This window comes from Macrotis lagotis, chromosome 7, assembly GCF_037893015.1.
Source record: "Macrotis lagotis isolate mMagLag1 chromosome 7, bilby.v1.9.chrom.fasta, whole genome shotgun sequence".
NCBI lineage: Eukaryota > Metazoa > Chordata > Mammalia > Peramelemorphia > Peramelidae > Macrotis > Macrotis lagotis.
Genome location: NC_133664.1, coordinates 12,765,228 through 12,785,383, shown reverse-complemented (window position 1 = coordinate 12,785,383; position 20,156 = coordinate 12,765,228). Strand labels below are relative to the sequence as shown.

Genomic DNA, 20,156 nt, shown 5'->3' with positions numbered 1-20,156 from the left:
ATAGCTATATGAAAAAATGCTCTAAACTATGTTGATTAGAGAAATGCAAATTAAAAACAACTCACACCTCACAAATGTCATAATATGATAGAAAAAGAAATTTATAAATGTTGGAAAGAATGTGGGAAACTTAGGACACTAATGCATTGTTGGTGGAGTTGTGAATGGATGGAACCATTCTGGAAAGCAGTTTCGAACTACGCCCAAATGGCTATAAAATTGGGCATACCCTTTGACCCAACAATACACTACTAGTTTAGTATTCCAAAATGATTTTAAGGAAAGGAAAAGGACAGAAATATTTAGAGACAATCTTTTTGTGGTGGTTAAGAGTTGGAAATTAAGGGAATTCCCATCAACTGGGAGATGGCTAAGCAAATTGTGATGGGAAATTATTGTGCTATGAGAAATGAAGAGTAGGCTGATTACAGAAAAACCTGAAAAGACTTAGATAAACTGAGGTAAAGTGAAGTAAGCAGAACTAGAACATTCTACACAGTAACAGTAACATTATATGATGATGAACTGTGAATGAATAGCTATTCTCAGCAATATTATGATCTTAGGCAATTTCAAAGGATGCATGATGAAAAATGCTGTCCACATTTAAAAAAAAACCCTTATGCTGTCTGAATGGTGATCAAAGCATATTATTTTACAATTTTCTTTATTTTCTTAAGTTTTTTGGGGGGGAGGGGGATTCTTCAGGTCTGTGTTTTTTTTTCACTCAACATGATTAATATGGAAATATGTTTTGTATGATTGATCATGCATAACCTATATAAAATTACTTCTCTTCTCATTGGGCAGGGTGGAGAAAGGGAGAAAATTACAAATTTAAAATTTTCAAATTATATTAAAATTTTAACATGTAATTGAAAATAATAAAACATTGGGGTAAAAACAAGGAATGAATTATTGAAATAAAAAAAAGAAAGGAATGAATTCGATCCCTAGAGTACCAACAGTAGAATGCACACAACATGGACAAGACCAATGGCATCCAACTCAAATAGAAATGCTGCCTGTTGGTCAGAAAAAGTACAAATTAGCATTATTTGCATTATATTGTATTTTTATTCATTTTATTAAACATTTCCTGATTAATTTGACATTTTACTGACCTCTTGTGTCCCATAGACCAAAGTACAGAGAATTCAAAACCTACCTGAGTAAGAGTCTCAGTAGCAGTTGTGTGACCCTGGAGAATAACCTTGCCTATTCTGAGCCCCAGTTTCCACATCTGGAGGATTTACACTATTGTGAAACAAGTGCTAACTATGCTATCCAAGGGTATTGTACTGACCTGGAGTCATTAAGATCTGGGTTCTAATCTTCCCTCTGACACTCACTGGACATAGAATCCTGATCTCTAAGCCCCAGTTCTCTCATCTATTAAATAAAGATTGGGATACCTGAAGTATCTTCCTCATAGGGCAGATGTGAGTCTTGAAGTAGATAATATATGTAAGGTGTGTTGTAAACTTTTCAGGATTATATAAGCTGTTCACTTTGAGACCCCATTTGGGTTTTCTTGGCAGAAATAATAATTTGCCATTTCCTGTTCCAGCTCATTTTACAAATGAGGAAACTGAGGCAAACAGGATGAAATGATTTGCCTAGCTAATAAGTAAACAAGACTGAATTTGAACTTAGGTCTTCCTGAACCAGGCCCAGTGCTCTATTCACTCCATCACCTGGTTGTCCTCATATCATCAGAACTACCGAACTTCTTTGTTTTTTCTGGCCCCCTCTCAAGATTAAACACCAGGCAGTAGTCATCTTTCTTTTATTCACCTAAATCCAAACAAATAAGGTATAGAACACACCTTTATAGGGAAAAACTGCCTGTCCACCATTCCTGAGACCAACAAACACATTCCCAAGCTGAAAGCGTCCTAGGAATACAAGCTAGAACCGTGAAACTGAGTTGAAGCTCACCTGTCTCATGAATATGGAGCTGGCAAGGTGCCCTGTGCTCACCACCATCCGTTTTGCATGCCCAATTACCTGTTCCTTCCTGCATAAGTTTGTGGACAAAATCTAGGCTCCTTTTTGGGGGAAACTAGGCCATCTGGGTATGATAAGAGCCAAAATATTAGTCCTTTTTGACAACTTTTAGAAGAAACAGGTGCAGGGGTGAAAGGGGCAGAGGATGTTGGCAACTTTCTAGAAGAGATGGTTCTTTCCAGTGTGGGTCCTGCTCCCCATTAGGAGAGATGGTATCTTGGTGTTCTTTTGGCCTCCAGTGCTGGCCTGTGAATGGTTAGAGAAGCTAAGGAGCAAGGCAGGGACCGATACTGGCTATTTTTCTAAATGTACCAAACATTTTGGCTAGAAATTTGAAGACACACTGATATTTTCCATCTGGATTGAACCTGCAGATTAAATTAAATTTGAAAAATTTTAAAACAACTACCCCCTGAGAAGAGAGACATAAGTCCATTCATTCATTGCTGGTAAAATTGCAGATACAAAATCTCTCTAAAGAACAATCAGGCACGTGTAGCAGAGAATACAAAATAAGCATATCCTTGACTCCAGTAATTCCACTGTTAGGAATATGCCTCAGCAGAGTTACCAAAACAAATAAGCAGAATGGATGTGCTTGCTTAAAGAGACGAGGTAATAGAACTGTTCAAAAATAGAAGGAAGAACCTAAAGAAATATTGATAATCCAGGCACTGAAATAAACTCATTTAAATGTAAAGAATTATGTCTCAAATTTAGTTGTCAGTGATATTTAATGTTGTTTCTGATCAAATATTTCATTAAAAAAACCCTCACTGCTCAGATCTAACACCTTCACAAATCTGAGAGGATGGGTTCAAATTCCAGCTAATATTATTTGTTACATTGGGTGAATCCTTTAACTTTCCTGAACCTCAGTTTCTCCTTTTAAAAAATTTAGGAATTGGGTCGGAAGGCTTCCAATGTCCAAACTATCTCTAAAGTTAGGCTCTCATGAGCCCCATATGACTCTGGTGACAGAAGTGAGCCCAAGAACGGAGACTCCTGGGGTTATCTAAAAGCAGAAAAGAATCACTACAGTGCTTGGAGCCAATATGCCCGATCCTAAAGGAAGTCATATTGAAGATGGTCCATGACCCACTTGACCCTGAGATAAAGAAGTGGGTCCATTAAAGCACCCACATAGCTCCTGGGACTATATACAAAGATGGACAGAAAGGATTGACTGGCATGCCCATGGGCCAGTCCAATACTCTACCCTACCAAGGGACTCAGAGATTAGTGAACTATACTGGAGGGTTTTCTCAAGGCTGAATTCACTCCTCTGGTAAGAAGAAATTCTGGTTCCATTTTCCAGATTAATTCCCAAATTGTTGACATCTCTCTTGGTGCTTAAGAGTATTTCCTTATTCATGATAAAATTCAAGTTAGGTAGAAGGATAGGGTCAATGAAAGAGTTGGGTTTGAGACCTGACTCTGACATATAGTCTCCACAGGATCCAGGTTAAGAGATTAAATGTCTCAGTACCCTAGTAATAATTCTCTATGAACTAAGTATTCAGGACTAGCACCCTAGGACTCAGTATCTCAGCGCTCACTCTGACTACAAATTAGAGATGAATGGCCAGTCCATGTTAGTGGAGGGAGTTTTTACACCAGGAATTCACCATGCTGAGGACTTCACCAAATCAGACCAAAAATAAGGCAGTAGGGTTAAGTGACTTGCCCAAGGTCACTCAGCTAGGTAATTATCAAGTGTCCAGGACTGGATTTGAACTCAGGTCCTTCTGACTCATAGGGCCACCTAGCTGTCCCCTACATCCCCTTTTCCACATCCATTCCTGTATTATATGTTTTGCAAAGATCAGAATTTTTAAGTTTCCTGTTTTTAAAGACAATAAAAGGTAGATTTAATTACCTTAGTTAGTTCTTGGTTTTACTATGTGATTAGACTGAAACTTTATATTCAAAATTTCCATCAAGGATTTAATATTAGAGGAAAAGGTCTCCAGTCCAATGTTGTACTGGTCATTTCACCATCCACAAGTCACCCAACTGCTCTAAAGCCTCAGTTTCTTTATCTGAAGAATGGGGATGATCATCTACCTCCTAAGGTCTAATGCTCCTCTTTAATCTTTTTTTTAAATAGGTTTTTTGCAAGTTAATGGGGTTAAGTGGCTTGCCCAAGGCCATACAGCTAGGTAATTATTAAGTACCTGAGTCTGAATTTGAACTCAGGTCCTCCTGGCTCCAGGGCTGGTGCTCTATCCACTGCACCACCTAGCCACCCCTCTCATCTTTAATTCTTAAAGAAAATAAAACCTAGAAGATTGCTGAATCCTACTGAAATTTACTTAGCCTTCTCTATGAAGGTTTTTTAGGTTGATTGGGGGGAAGATTGGGAAAAGAACCAGAAAGTTTAATGGAGAGAAATGGACTAATTCAAGCCTCATTTATTGCAATATTGAGCTCTGGAAATGGAAGGGAATTCAGGAAACTGAGGCCGAGAGAGATGAAGGGCCTTGTCCATAATCAAACAGGTAGCAAGCATCAGAAACAGGATCTGAACTCGGGTCTTCTGACTGCAGAGCCAGTATTTACTGAGGAAACAGGAGGTCTGCCTGGTCTCAATCCTAATGTCTGCCTCTGAGTCCCTCTGTGATCTTGGGGAAGGCCCCTAACATCCCTGGACTCAGTTTCCTCATGTGTAAAGTGAGGGCATTAAACTAAATAACTTCTAATGGCCCAGAGTGTGCATGTGTGAGTGTGTGCATGTGTGTGTAAATATGTATTTATACACACACATCATACTCTATCTCTTCAATAAACGTCCACTAAAACCCCGGTTCACTGACAACACTCACTGTGTGACCCTGGCCTAGTCATTTCCCCAGCATCTCAGTTTTCTTGATTGTAAAATGAGAGGGCTGGACTAGATCTTGTAAGTCCTTAACCCTCCAGATTAATTGATTGCTATGTTGGAGTTCATTCATCTCAGACACTTCCTTCCTCCTTGGAGCTTCCTGCTCAGTGTCAACTTGGCCCAAAATAAAGAAGGTCTATAATCTATATATTCTGTGGGATTGTTCTGGAAAAGCTGCGTATCTTTAGGTAAGGTATTTGATTTTTTTAAAAATGAAGATTGTAGGGGGCAGCTAGGTGGCACAGTGGATAGAGCACCGGCCCTGGAGACAGGAGGACCTGAGTTCTAATGTGACCTCAGACTCTTAATAATGACCTAGCTGTGTGGCCTTGGGCAAGTCACTTAATCCCATTTGCCTAGTAAAAACCTGAAGAAAAAAAAAGCAAGATTGTATAGGATCCTTGGTTGGCACTTTAGGGGAAGTTCCCTATTTGAAAACAGAATTTCAGAGAAATCCCCTTTGAAAAGGGAACTGATGACATTTTGTTTTGCCAACATTACCTCCTTAAATGTTCACGTCTACCACCTTCAAACTTTTTCAGACAATCTTGCATGTGTTGCATGGCCATGTGGCATGTAGATCCATGCTTGTATGAATGTGTGTATGGTGTTTTTACAGAGAAAGAGTTTTCTGAAAATAGGACTCAGTTAAATCTTAAAATTATATATTAATTTCAAAAATTTCATTTCAACTTATTTTATTTAGGAGGCAGTTCAGGAAGCAAGGAAGCTATAAAATACTTTTTTATAATGGTCAACTTACTGCATTCTGAATGAAGAAAATACAGTCCCCTTTTGGGACTTCTATTATAAAAATATTAAGATAGCTCACATGTTCCCAAGTATTACTGATGCATATATAAACTATATGAAAATAAATTATGGGGGGTGGCTAGGTGGCATAGTAGATAGAGCACCAGCCCTGGAGTCAGGAGTAGCTGAGTTCAAATCCAGCCTCAGACACTTCATAGTGACCTAGCTGTGTGGCCTTGGGCAAGCCACTTAACCCCATTTGCCTTGCAAAATCCTAAAACAAACAAACAAACAAATAAATAACATTATAGAAAAATTGAAAAAAAAACAAGAAAAAGGGCACTGGAGGTGAGGACAGCTTCTTGTCTGTCTTTATAACTGAGGCATCTAACTAATGGAGTGCCTGTAAATAGTAGGAGCTTAATAAATGTTGTTGATTGATGGACTAATTATGGTGGAACCATGTATACTGCAGTGTGGAGGTGGAACTGCAGATGGAACTGATGAGATAAAGGGGGACCACAATACTCAGATGCTCAAGAATAGGACTTCTTTGACCTGGCTGATTCCACAAACAAGAAAGTACTCTCTCTTTTTTTTAAGTTTTTTTTTTTTTTTTGCAAGGCAAATGGGGTTAAGTGGCTGGCCCAAGGCCACACAGCTAGGTCATTATGAAGTGTCTGAGTCCGGATTTGAACTCAGGTACTCCTGACTCCAGGGCCAGTGCTCTATCCACTGCACCACCTAGCCGCCCCCCACTAAGAAAGTACTCTCAAAAAGTGACCTTCCCTCTGAGGTATTTATTTACCTAGTTATTTAAATATTGTTTCTGCCATTGGAGTGAGCTGCTCATATTTTTTTGCCCTTTTTTGTACCCTGAGGGCTTAGCCCGATACCAAACACAATACCATCCACCATTGCAAACTGGCCACACTCTTTTCTCAGCATCATGGATTTGGAGTGCCCAATGGGCTGACTTTGTGCACCTTTGTAAAAGGTGTAGCTAATCTATGGAAAGGGAAGCAGTTTATGACCAAGGAAGAGAAGGAGGAACATCATTAAAAACAAACTAGATGATTTTGATTACATTAAATTAAAAAGCTTTTGCACAGATAAAACCACTGTCCAAGGTCAAAAGAAATGTAGTAAATTGGGAAACAATTTTTTGCAACTAGTGTTTCTGACAAAGGACTCAATTCTAAAATACACAGAGAACTGAATCACATTTTTAAAAAAAGCCATTCTCCAATTGACAAATGGTCAAAGGATATTCAAAGGCAATTTACAGATGAGGAAATCAAAGTGATCCATAGTCATATGAAAAATTACTCTAAATCATTACTTATTAGAGAAATTAAAATTAAAGCATCTCTGAGGTACCACCTCACACCTCTTAGACTGGCCAGTATGACCAGAAAGGGCAATGATCACTGTTGGAAGGAATATGGGAAATCTGGGATACTAATACGTTGCTGGTGGAGCTGTGAACTCATCTAACCTTTCTGGAGAGCAGTTTGGAATTACTCCCAAAGGGCAACAAAAATGTGCATCCCCTTTGACCCAGCGATACCACTACTGGGTCTATACCCTGAAGAGATGATGAAAAAGGGTAAAAACATTACTTGTACAAAAACATTCATAGCAGCCCTGTTTGAGGTGGCAAAGAATTGGAAATTAAGTGAATGTCCTTTAATTGGGGAATGACTTAACAAACAAATGGTATATGTATGTCATGGAACACTATTGTTCTATTAGAAACCAGAAGGGATGGGAATTCAGGGAAGCCTGGAGGGATTTGCATGAACTGATGCTGAGTGAGATGAGCAGAACCAGAAGAACATTGTATACCCTAACAGCATCATGGGGGTGATGCTCAACCTTGATGGACTGCTCATTCCATCAGTGCAATAATCAGGGACAATTTGGGGGTATCTGAGATGGAGAATACCATCTGTATCGAGAGAAAGAATTGTGGAGTTTGAACAAAGACTAAAGACCTTTAACTTAGGAAAAAAATCTTTAAATATATATATATATATATACATATATATATATACATATATATATATATATATATTTAGGTTTTTGCAAGGCAAATGGGGTTAAGTGGCTTACCCGAGGCCACACAGCTAGGTAATTAGTTAAGTGTCTGAGACTGCATTTGAACCCAGGTACTCCTGACTCCAAGGCCGGTGCTTTATCCACTACACCACCTAGCTGCTCCGATATTTTAATGTAATTTTGCTATCTCTTATACTCTATTTTACTTCCTTTAAGGATATGATTTCTCTCTTTTTTGTTGTTTTTTTTTTCTTTTAGGTTTTTGCAAGGCAATGGGGTTAAGTGACTTGCCCAAGACCACACAGCTAGGTACTTATTAAGTGTCTGAGGCTGGATTTGATTTTTCTCTTAACACATTCAACTGAGATCAATGTATGCCATGGAAACAATAAAAAGACTAACAAACTGCCTTCTGTGAGGGGTGAGGGGGAAGGAAACAAGAATGGGGGAAAATTGTAAAACTCACAATAAATAAAATCTTTCTTAAACAAAAAGAAAAGGTGTAGCTAACATGCTAAAAAAAAACAAAATGAAAGCAAGAGGCAAAGATAAGACATGGGAGACTGAGCTGATGCAAAGAATCTGGCTTCGGAGGAAGGCTTTCACGTTCCTACCTGATCGAAGTTGTAGAGGGCAGCATGCAGATTGGCAAGCATACCCGTGGGGGGCTCGTTGGTGATCTTAATGGAATTCTCTAGAAGGCCTTGAGGGATGATATGTTCCTCAGCGGTGGCCGCTGGCTCTGCACTCATGAAGACCCTGTAATCTCCGTGGCTTTCTTGGCCAAGCTGCTCCAAGAGTTGCTCCAGGTTCCCCAGCCACTTGGCTACCAAATGGACATTCTAGAAAATAAGGTGATATTCACTCTTGGTGAGATGGAAACATTTATTAGAGAATCACTATGGCATATTAAAGGGCACTGGATTTAAGGACAGAGGACCTGGGATTGAAGGCTGATTTTATTCTTTGACTCTGGACACATTACTTGTGCCTCAGTTTCCTCCTCTTTAAAATGAGAGGGCTTAGTCCTATGATCCTGAAGTTCTTTCCATTTTTCTTTACCTCGTAGGGTCAGAGGCCTTCAGAGCCATCTACCCAGCCTCTTCATTCTGCAAACGAGGACAATGAGATGTCGTTCTGCTAGCTGTGCCTGGGGCCCTGGACAAGTCTCTTTGCTGCCGTTGCTCCACTGTGAAATGAGAGGCTCAGACTAGTTGACCTCTGATCTCCTGTCCAGCTCTGAAGAGATCATCTAAGGGGGAGGGGGAGCACTATGCAACTTTCAAAGGTCGTGAAGGGATTGAAACCTCAGGTGGGCAGCATTTCTATTCCTCCACAGAGATACTCAACTTTTATTAACTGCTTATGGTATACGAGGCCCCATGCAAAGTATTTGGGCAGCAAATACAAGGAAACAAAGCAGTCCCTGCCCTCAAGGAGCCTCCATTCTAATGGTGGAACACTGAGCATAAGGGAGGGGGGGAGGGGAACACTTGTGATGGGAGGTGAGAAATAATGGATCAATAGCATTTAACCCAAGAAACCAAAGGCCACCTTTGTACAAACACAAATAAAGTCATTCAGCAAACGTCCTATCAAGTGCATGTCAGGGGAGCAGGACCCACTCATGTCCAACTCTTCAAGATTCCATTTGGAGTTTTCTTGGCAAAGATACTGGAATAGTTTTGCTATTTCCTTCTCCAGCTCAATTTTTACAGAGGAGGAAACTGAGGGAAACAGGGTGATGTGACTAGCCAAAGGTTCCACAGCTGGAAAATGTCTGATATCCGATTTGAACTCAAGTCTTCCTGACTCTCCCCTAGACCCCCAGGGCTCCATGCACTATGGCATCTCCTAGTGGATATCACCGATATCAGAGACTATGAGTTCAAATCTTGCCTTTGACAATGACTACTTGGTGACTTTGCGCAAATCACCTTCCTTCTCAAGGCCAACATTTCCTCATAGTAACATGAAGGGAGGGACAAGATGAATTCTGGTGTCCCTTCCATCTCTCCATCTGTGGTCTCTTCCGCTTTAGGGACCTTTTTAGGAAGGAAGACAAGTAAACTATAGCTAACAATAAAAACCTTCTAGAAGGAGAACAATGGAGGAAAAAACACGTGAGTGGCGAGATAGCAGCAGGGAAGCCAATGATTCAACTTACTATGGTGATTCTGCATTGCTATCAATAATAATAAAAACAATTATTATAATTAGAACTTATATAGTGATGTAAGATTTGCAAAGCAATTTACGTGTTATCTCATTTGATCCTCACAATGACCTAAAAGTATGTTATTATTATCCTCATTTTACAGATGAGGAAATTGAGGCTGAGGGATGTTAAGTGACTTACTCAGGATCACATGGCTATGAAATATTTGAGGCAAGGTTTGAACTCAATTCTTTCTTCCTACAAATTCAGCAGTCTACACACTGTACTATCTTGTAGTTATATCTATTAATTATCTACTTATGTATGAGGCAAGAGGCTCTGTAGAAAAGTGAATAAAAAATTCACCTCTGAGTCAGAGGACCTGAAATCAAATCCCACCTCAGACACTTAATAGATGTGCGACCTTGGGAAAGTCCCTTAATCATTCAATGCCTCAAGTTCCTCATTTTTAAAATGAGGGGATCATACTTGCTGCTTCTTAAGGGACTTTCTATCATTCCATCTCTGTTCCTCTTATTGCAGTAAGCAGATCCCAAGGGAATCAAGGACCTGATTGGCCTCAAAGACTTCCAGGATTTTCTCTAGTGGCCCAGCCATGGGCTCTCATTGCAAGACATTGCCTTCAGCCAATTTTAAGCTGGGTTCATCTGATAAAGGGGTGCAAGTTTTATTTTGTGATCCCTTTCTTGCAAGTCCCCTACAGAGCTGAGAGCCAATTAGAGGGCAGAAAGGGGGCACCTAAATGTTGAGATCTAGAGCTGCTGGCAGCGTGAAAGCCTCCCAACCAGCCAGAGGAGGAGGGATTTAGCTCATTGCCACCACAGATATGTCTCCTCTCAAGTCTCTTAAGAAAAAAAAAGGGAGTTAATAATTCTATAGAAGATCACCAAGATCACCAAACCATTGATACTTAGGGTACCAGCTTGTCTCTTCCCAAGGGCGTTCCCCTCTCTTACTCATCCTAGTTTAGGTGCTCACTAAGGCAAAACAAATGAGTCCTAGAGATCAGAGAAAACTGGAGAATCCTGGTTAAGCAGGATGCTCAGACCTAGGATACCCAAAGGATTCCAAGTCTCAGAAAAGTTGTCATTCAGTTAGTCAGTGTTTCAATTCAATTTCAATCCAGTCCAATTTTAGCTCTGAAGCTTCCCCTAGCACGACATCAAATTAAACCTAAGCAGGGACCTTGGGCAAGGAATTCATTTTTCAAATGAGGAAACTGAGTCCCAGGTTGGCTTGCTAGAAGTCATGTACATAGTAAGTAGCAGAACTGGGATTTGAACCCAGATCTTGTAGCTCCCCATTTGAGCACCATGTTAGCAGAATCATCACTTCTGCTAGCTCCCTCCTGGAGAGGAGTGGTCCTCTTTGTATACTCAGCACCTGGCCTTGTACATGTGAAAGGTACTTGGTGATTTGATTTATTGATTGATAGAACCTTTCATAGCCCAAGTAACCCCCCTCCTCAAACAAGTCTTTTCTGGACGCCCCAGTGGTTAGCATTATCCCCTCTAAAATTACTTTGAGTATATTTTATATTTCTTTATTTGCTTATCTATGGTACCACCCTCCTCCTCCCCAAGGAGAATGTAAGCACTTTGAGGGCAGGCAGGATTTTGTTTTCATCTTTGTAATTCTAGTACTGGGCACAAGGGGATAGGGGCTGGGTCTTTGGTTTCCTTACTCTAAGAAACTCTTAGATGAGCTCACTCCCTCTATCAATGGCAACGAGCCAGGCAGCTCAATAGGCATGAGACTGGAAGACCTGAGTTCAAATCTTGCAACAGATAATTATAATCTATATGAACTTGACCAAGTCATTTAATCCCTTTCTGCCTCAGTTTCCTCAGTTGTAAAATGTAGGCAATACTATAACCCACCTCGCAGGATTATTATAAGGAGCAAATGGAATACGTATGGTTCTGTCAGGGCTAGGTATTATTATTACTATTTATTATTATAGTGGAGAGGTTAAGGTGACCGGGATCCTGCCCAGTCAGTGGCTTCCTTCTTAGCTCTCTCTTTATCAGCTCTAGAACCCGGTCTCTAAGTGAGCACATTGTAGGGACTCTTCGTTAAACTGATGAATTTGTTAACGAGGATGGTCGCACTACAACTCAGATCAGGGGCTCCAATTCAGTTCAGTCTCATAGCTCTGGCATCACTCCCTTGTGGCGTTTCCCACACGTACTTGGAGAATGACCCAGTGTCCTTCCTTGGAAGCTTTCTTCAATGCAGCTTCAGCGATGGCCTCTTGGCCTTGACCCAAGGAAATGTTATGAAACTTTCCAGAATCCATCGTAAAGCCCAGTTTTCTCCCTGGGGGAGAAAGTAAAGCAGAAGGTAAGAACAAAAGAGCATGAACTGTCTCCTTTCTGAGGACTCTGGTACAATCCTCCAGGTCTTTATATCTACCCCTTCCTAAGGTATCCAAACCAAATTCCTTACCATTTCAACTCACAGGAGCTGGGAGCTCTCCATGGTGCCCCACTGGCATATTCACTAAGCCTGGGGAAATAGGAGCCTTTGGTTTTATGATAATGGGGAATATGCCACTTTGAGAGACAGCGGGCATTGTTACCCAGCTCCACAAACTCCTCCAGGGCCACTGAACATTTCCTTTTTTTCTCCCTTCTTCTTAAAGGAGCAACATGTGGTGGATATTGCCTCATTTTTGTAAGTGATTGGTTCAATGGGAAAATGCACCAGCCTCTCACCTCAAATTGAGCCCAGTTAGGTCACAGCTGTATTAACCTGGTATTCTGGGTACAGTCTGTGGGGAATGGCAATCCAGTTCACAAAGCGAGCGGGCCTGCACAATGGAGTACCCTGGCTCTAATGACCATGATTTAGTCACAGGAGGAGGGGGCACGAGATTACATGAGCATGGAGAAAATTGCCCTCTGGCCCTCCTCGACTCCAAAGGTAGACACAAAGGCACAAAGCCTAGCAGAGGAATGTGCCCTCGGAACATTGCTTCAGACTGCTGTGTGATTAACTTTGTCCTCTCCATAGATCTCATTTACAAGAAGCAGAAAAAGGAGCAAAGGCAGATGGAGGGAGGGAGACAGAGAGAGAGAGAGAGAGAGAGAGAGAGAGAGGGGGAGGGAGGAGGGAGACAGAGAGACAAGGTGGAGGGGGTGGAGGAAGGAGGGAGGGAGGGAGGGGGAGAGAGAGAGAGAGAGAGAGAGAGAGAGAGAGACAGAGAGACAGAGAGACAGAGAGACAGGATAGATAGACAGATCGAGACAGAGACAGAGTCAGAGTCAGAAAGAGGAGAAAGGAAGGATAGGGAAGGAGAAAAAAAGGAGAGGGAGAGCCAGTATTATCTACTGATAGTGGATAGAGGAGTGAGAGTCCTAAGGTGCCCACAAAGCCTCACCAAGGACCTCCACATCTTTGAGAGCGTCGACCCCTGGGGACAGGATGAAGAACACAGGGGTGGCCGGGCTGCTCTCCTCATAGGATTTGCCAAGGTCCAGCCGGGGCCCTTCCACATACTTAGGACCTAGTTTTTCCTCCACAAAATTCCTGTTTCCAAAGAAAAAGAAGGGCATTAGATAACAGAAGTCAGAACACCAATAGGTCAGTGATAGACTGAAGAATTGATGCCATTGGCTGAAGAAGGAAGCTGTCCTCCTTATTCCCTGGGCTCTTTTTGGTCCTCAGCTGTGACTTCTCAATGAAAGAAACTTCCTGTATGGGAGCTCCCTCCACTGATACCACTCACAGTCTCAGGTAGACTGGGGATTCTTTTTTAAAAATTTTATTTATTTAGGGCGATGGGATTAAGAGTGACTTCCCCAAGGTCACACAGCTAGGCAATTATTAAGTGTCTGAGGCTGGATTTGAATTCAGGTTCTTCTGACTCCAGGGCCAGTGCTCTATCCACTGTGCCACCTAGCTGCCCCCTGGGCTGGGAATTCTGAGAAGTTGCCCTTTGCCTGAAGCCACACAGACCCTCCAGCTCTGAGGTAGTCCTTCCATCTAATTGAACATGGTTCCCCTTCAAACACTCTCTGTCCTGCTAGCGGCCTCTTGTGCCTCAGATTCCGTTTTTTGACTTGGTAGGCAGGTGCCCCTCCCTCCTCTGCTGTGCTGGCAGAGTCCCCAACTTCTTTCCAAGGCTGCCCCAGGTGCCCCCTCCTCCTGAGGGCTCTCTGGATTCCTTCACTCTCTTGAAATTAATCTGTGTCTACTTTGCATTTAAACCTGGGTCCATGTTGGATTCCACACCCCCCCCCACGCTGTGCCGCTGGCATCTTGAGGACAAGGACTCCAGTGCCCTTACCAACTACTTGCTGGACATTATAACAGGCCAAAGGAGCATCCCTTAAAGTCCATAAAGTTTCCTATTTTTCTTCTGCTGTGGTGGGAAATGCTCCAACTTCCTGGGGGTCTCCTTGAGGAAGATTCATCCTTTCCTTGACTTGGGAAATCTTTCAAGGGAAACTGAGGCAACTGAATGGAGACAACTGGAGTGACCACCCATCTCTAACCTCTGACAGCTGTTTTTCCACATAGACTTCCATTTGTCTTCACCCCCAGCTTTTGACACCCCCAGAGAGGGAGGGGCTGTATTTTTCTGGTGGTTTGGATAAGATTCATCCAGTTTCATGAGCATTAGCATCCAAGTCCCATGAACATAATAAATTCTTAATAACCTTAAGCACTTAATACATCCCATAGTTAATAAACAATTATAAATGTTTGATAAATGCCTAATGGATATTAGGATTTTCCCAACTGTCTGACTTCACATCAATGTGGATTCATCATAATCTCATTAACCTCAACCCCAGGGCAACCACCAGAGGACCCAAGCTGCCCCACCCCCTGGAGGGTGCTTCCAAGACTCCAGTGTCAGTGGGCCATGATACCTGAGCGCATAGGTCATCCGGTCAGGGCGCATGGCTCTCAGGATTATCAGCTTTTGCAGAGGACTCTTATTTTTCCATTCCTGAGGGAATTTTTCTTTTTCTGGGCTTTCAGATTCAACCCACTTCTTCCATCGCTTGGCAGACCCTTCCACGTCTCGGTCCAGCCCCCGGAATTCTTCCATTCGGGAAATTGCCTGTAACAGAGGAGGGATGGAGGAAGGTGAGAGTAGAGGTTTGAGGGATTTGATTTTGTCTGTGTGGGGGCTTTCTGGTATGGAAATGCTCTCCACTGATTCAACAAGCAGTTCCTCTGTCACCTTGGAAAGTGGAGGGGGGCACTGAGATGCTGGGTCATTTGCACAGATCACCCAACTGGTCTGGTCAGAGGTGGGACTTGAGCCCAGTTCTCCCTAGTCCACACTCGTCCTCATTTGAACGAACAGCCCTTTCCTGTCATCCTCATGAGTGTCCAGGGTTAAAGCACCTGACTTGTATAAGTCACAATTCTGAAACAATACTGGATTTGGGGCAATTATCTTCCTTAAACTCCAATAAGGAACTAAAAAAGGCGACTTTCACTTCTAAAGAACTCTTTCTCTCCATCTTTTGCAGGGAGGTGAGAATGAGCCATTTCCATATGGATCCCATTCGGTCCTTCTGCTCAGTTCCAGTAGAATGGAAGCACCTGGAGGGCAGGCACTATTATGACTTTGATTGGGTACATGCAGCACCTATAGAGTGTCTGATACATGGCACATGCTCAGTAAATCACTGTAGATGATTAACATGGAGATAAAACCTTTGTTCTGTGTGCAACATGGTACATGCTCAATAAATTACTATAGATGATTAATATGGAAGTATGTTTAACATGGTCATGCATGTAGAACCTTTGTTCTATGCGTTACATGGCACATGCTCAATAAATCACTGTGGATGATTAATATGGAAATATGTTTAATGGGTCATGAATGTAGAACATTTGTTCTATGTGCTACATGGCACATGCTCAATAAATTACTGTAGATGATTAATATGGAGATATGTTCAATGTGGTTATACATGTAGAACCTTTGTTCTACATATGTGCTATGTGGCACATGCTCAATAAATTACTGTAGATGATTAACATGGAGATATGTTTATCATAGTTACACATGTATAACTCATATTAGATTATTCTCTTTCAGGGGAGTGGGAAGAGCAGGGAGGGAGAAAAATGTGAAACTCAAAATCTTACCAAAAATGATTGCTGAAATCTTTGCATGTAGTTGCAAAAATAAATAAATACATTTTACTAAATTAATAAATTATTGCAGAATTGGTACAGTGGAAACAATACTGACTTTAGAATCAGGGCCTTGGATTCAAATCCTGCTTATCCCACTTGCTCCCTAGGTGACCCTGAGGAATTCACTTTGGATTGCAAATTTAGAGTTAAAAGTGACCTCAGAAGCTGCCTAGCCCAGACACTTCATTTTACATAAAAGGAAACCGAGGCTCAGCCCAGCCAAGTGACTCTGTCTAAGTTGCATTAGGAAGCAAAGCTGAAATTTGAACCGTGGGAGCCTCACGAGGCAGAGCCATTTCTGCCACTGAAATGGAGTCTGACAGCTTCATTGGCCCTCTTGGACTCCATCTACAAACCGAAAAGAACTGTGATTTGAAATAAGATTTGGAAATTGCAAAACAATCTTCCTAACATACCTTAATAGCACTCCACGACGGCGTCGTTAGGAAGTCGACGGGACTCTGGTAAGTGTGTTCTACTGTGTAGCGAAGCAGGAAATCCAATTCAGGGCCTTCTATCTCTTTATTTCGCAGCAGAATCTTGACAGTACACAAAATGGAAAAAAAGGTCATTAGGTTTTCCTCCCAGTCACTTCTCTCTTCGAGCATTCACCACTTAATCGGCGGGAGTGAATAGGAAGGACAAAGTGTGCTAATCGGAGAATTCCACTAGCTGCACCTTCCCTGGCTCCATGAAAGGGTTTTCAATGGTGCCAATGATTTTTCAACCAGTAATGGAAATCTAATTTAAAAAAAAAAAAGACATCGCTGATGAAGGCAGAACATTTCTAAACCCCCAGCACCTATCAGCAAAGGGTGGGGAATGATTCTCTACAGACAGAACTAAATGAGAGAATTTATCTTAGAATGTCAGCATCCCCCTCAGATGAAGGGCCCCCCAGGAGGCAAGGCAGACTTATGGATTGATCCTCAAGAGAATTCCTTTGGGCTGGGCACAGAAGACTGGCTTTAGGAGGGGCCTGAGATAGGAGGAGAATTTAACAAAGGGTCTGGGATGATGGGGGGGAATGCAGGGTACTACTCATCTAGGATTAGGCAGCATCTGAAGACCATAGGGGTAGTTCTACCAGGGACATGGGAGTCCATCTATTATAATCTCCTCATTTTACAGATGAGGAAACTGAGGCCTGGGGAGGTCAAGTAATTTCACAAGATCACCCAGATGCTGAGCTCAAATCCTTTGACTCTAAATTGTGGAAGAGATATTAGCCTTGTCCTGCTTGGCACCAGAGAGAAAATCAGGAGCTAGAGTATAAAATCAGGAGCCATGGGGGAAAAGGTCCAGAAAGGTGGATTTAGACTTAAATGACAGAAAAATGTCCTCTCATGAAAACTGTCCAAGGCAGATCTGAGCTGCCTTGGGAGATGTTAGACCCCAATCAGGTCCTTGATTCTCTTGGGATCTGCATATTTTAATAAGAGGAGCATACACAGTGTGATAGAAGGGCTCTTAAGAACCATCAAGTATAATCCCCTCATTTTAAAATTGAGGAAATTGAGGCATTGAATAGCTAAGTGACTTTCCCAGAGTTATAGAGGTACTAAGGGTCTAAGGTAGGATTGATTCCAGGTCCTCCTGCCTCAGAAGTGAACATTTTATTCACTATTCCAGAAATATGGAATTGGCTCATACACTTAGTAGCTGAGGACTGGTATCAGTTGGATTAAAACCTGGAGTAAGCCTAGAATTTGAGATCTTGACCATGAGAATACTCATTCATGGCTAATGTCCAGAGAAAGAATGACTTTCTAGGGTTAAAATAAAGGGGAAACACTATGCTCTGAATCAGATCCTGTAAACTGAATTACAAAAGGAATAATCTTAATTTATGGAAAAAATACAAACAATTTATTAAGAGCCAATATGTGCCAGCTGGAGGAGATGGTGCTGGACATTCTAAGGAAAGAGCTAAAAATAGTCTCTGGACTTTTGAGAAGCTCCCCTTCTAACACAGAAGAGAGAGGGATAAATAAGACACAGACAAAATAGACAGAAGGTAACCTTGGGAAAGGGGAGGAAGTCACTGGGAGGCTGGGGGCAGAGGAGGAGGAAGAAAGAGCTCAAAGAGAAGGCAGAACCTGAAGTGATTCTAAGAGGCAGAGAGGAGGAGAAGCTATGTCCTGGGCATGGACAATGATGATCAGCCATGTATTAAGAATGTACAGAAGACCAGAGAATACAGGAAGGGAACAAGTGGTAAGAAGGGGATGGAGGGGAGGAAGGAAGGGGTTGGATTGGGGTCTTTCCCAAAGTCATCCAGAGTCAATGACAAAAATGGGGTTCAAGGCCTGGTCTGATTCCAGATCCAGCCCCCTCCCATACCATGCTATTAACCTCTCTCTTAGGAACTCTTTTAGAGCTGACTCTCCTAGGAACTAATCTCATTGAAGCTCCTCGAAGGAGGAGAAACTGGACAAGACAGGAGTCTAAGCTTTGATAGCTGAGATGATGAGGACTAGGCTTAAGGTTGGAACTTCTGGCAAGCTACCGTCTTTGCATTCTACCAGCCACTAGGTAAATTCACAGTTTAGCTATGGTTGCTAGGTCATTTTTCAATCATGTTCTTTATAATCCTGTTTGAATTTTTTTTCTGGTAAAGATTTTGAAGTGGTTTGCCATTTCCTTCTGCAGCTTATTTTATAGTTGAGGAAACTGAGGCAAAGTGAAGTGACTTGCCCAGGGTCACAGAGCTAGTAAATGTTTGAGGTCAGATCTGAACTCAGCATGATGAGTTTTTCTAACTTCAGACAGCACTCTAGCTACTGTGCTCCCTAGTTGCCCATTTAATACATATGATATAAGATAATGAAATGCTGTGACCTGGTTAGGTAAAAGATAGTTTATTCTCTTTCTCATCTCTTTATACAGTCATAGGATGATCAGAAAACCTTGGAAAGGTGAGTTGGTTGTGCATCCTATACCTTAAACCTCCTGATCCTTGGAAATTGAATAAGTTGAGGCATATGTGCTGCTTTGGACTGGAATAAGCCTAACAACCTACCCTGGTCAACTGTGGTACAGGAAACAGTGGTTGGTGAGCCTTCTCTAGGGTATAGGTCCATTCTATAGTGGGAATATAATTCTTAGACCTGGCATAGAGGAAATTACTCGATGGATAAAGTTTGTGGTAGAAATTACTTAATGGGGCAGCTAGGTGGCACAGTGGATAGAGCACCAGAGTCAGGAGGACCTGCGTTCAAATCTGACCTCAGACATGTAATAATTACCTAGCTATGTGACCTTCAGCAAGTCACTTAACCCCATTGTCTTGAAAAAGTAAAGAAAAAAGAAAAAAGAGAAATGACTTAATAAATACTTTTCATTCACTCATCCATCCACCCATCCATCTACCACTCTTCAGCCCACTGAAGACACCATAAGGAGTTGCCACCAAGAAATGATCAGGACATCCAACACAGTCCATACATCTACTTGATTACTCATCACAGGAAAATGTGTGGACACTCTTTCCTACCTGAAAAGTCATCTGGGAGAGGAAAGTGAGTTTGTCCTTCTCAAACAATGCCTGGCTGGTGTTAAGGAAAATAGAGTAGGTGATGCTTTCCATCAAGTTTGAGATGCGCTCCTGGGGATCCTCTGTCTTTTCTGACTGCTGGATGGCCTTATGGAAGAGGTTGTTGAAAGCCTGTGGATGAGTGAAGATTCTCTAAGGAGGTGGCAACTGTAGGGGGAACCCACAACATTCAGGGCTGGGGTATTTTATGGAGACAAAGACAGCTGAGGAGGGTGAAGGAATTCTTGGTTCCTAGCATCTATCTCCTCTGTGATGCTTGTCAAGTCAGATAGGCCCCTATCAATTTCCTTCTCTTGAAAATGGGGCCAGTAATGAATAAACATGGAGCTTATTATTTTGCTTGACTATATGTGGGTTTTGTTTGTTTTCTGCTTATCATACAGGAAGATGAGAAGGGGAGAGAAAATAAATTTTTGTTAAAGAAATTTTTAAAAATCAGATCAGTACTGCCAAGAGTGCCCAAATCCCAGCTACTGAGGAGGGAAGAGGAGAACCCCTACTTCTGAGCTGGATGATGGCTCTAGATGTTGGTGCTAGAAAAG

General features: G+C 41.9%; 1 protein-coding gene across 2 annotated transcripts in view; it reads right to left on the bottom strand.

Annotated features, from left to right (window-relative positions):
* Positions 1–20,156, bottom strand: part of DNAH11 (dynein axonemal heavy chain 11) — a 309,681-nt gene that overhangs the window by 21,270 nt on the left and 268,255 nt on the right. For both annotated transcript variants that reach the window (XM_074195450.1, XM_074195451.1), the window contains 6 exons: positions 19,555–19,725; positions 16,475–16,597; positions 14,768–14,961; positions 13,270–13,418; positions 12,079–12,206; positions 8,323–8,550 (listed from right to left, as the gene is read on the bottom strand). In XM_074195450.1, coding sequence (XP_074051551.1) covers positions 8,323–8,550; positions 12,079–12,206; positions 13,270–13,418; positions 14,768–14,961; positions 16,475–16,597; positions 19,555–19,725 — 993 coding nt within the window. The remainder of the gene's footprint in view (positions 1–8,322; positions 8,551–12,078; positions 12,207–13,269; positions 13,419–14,767; positions 14,962–16,474; positions 16,598–19,554; positions 19,726–20,156) is intronic.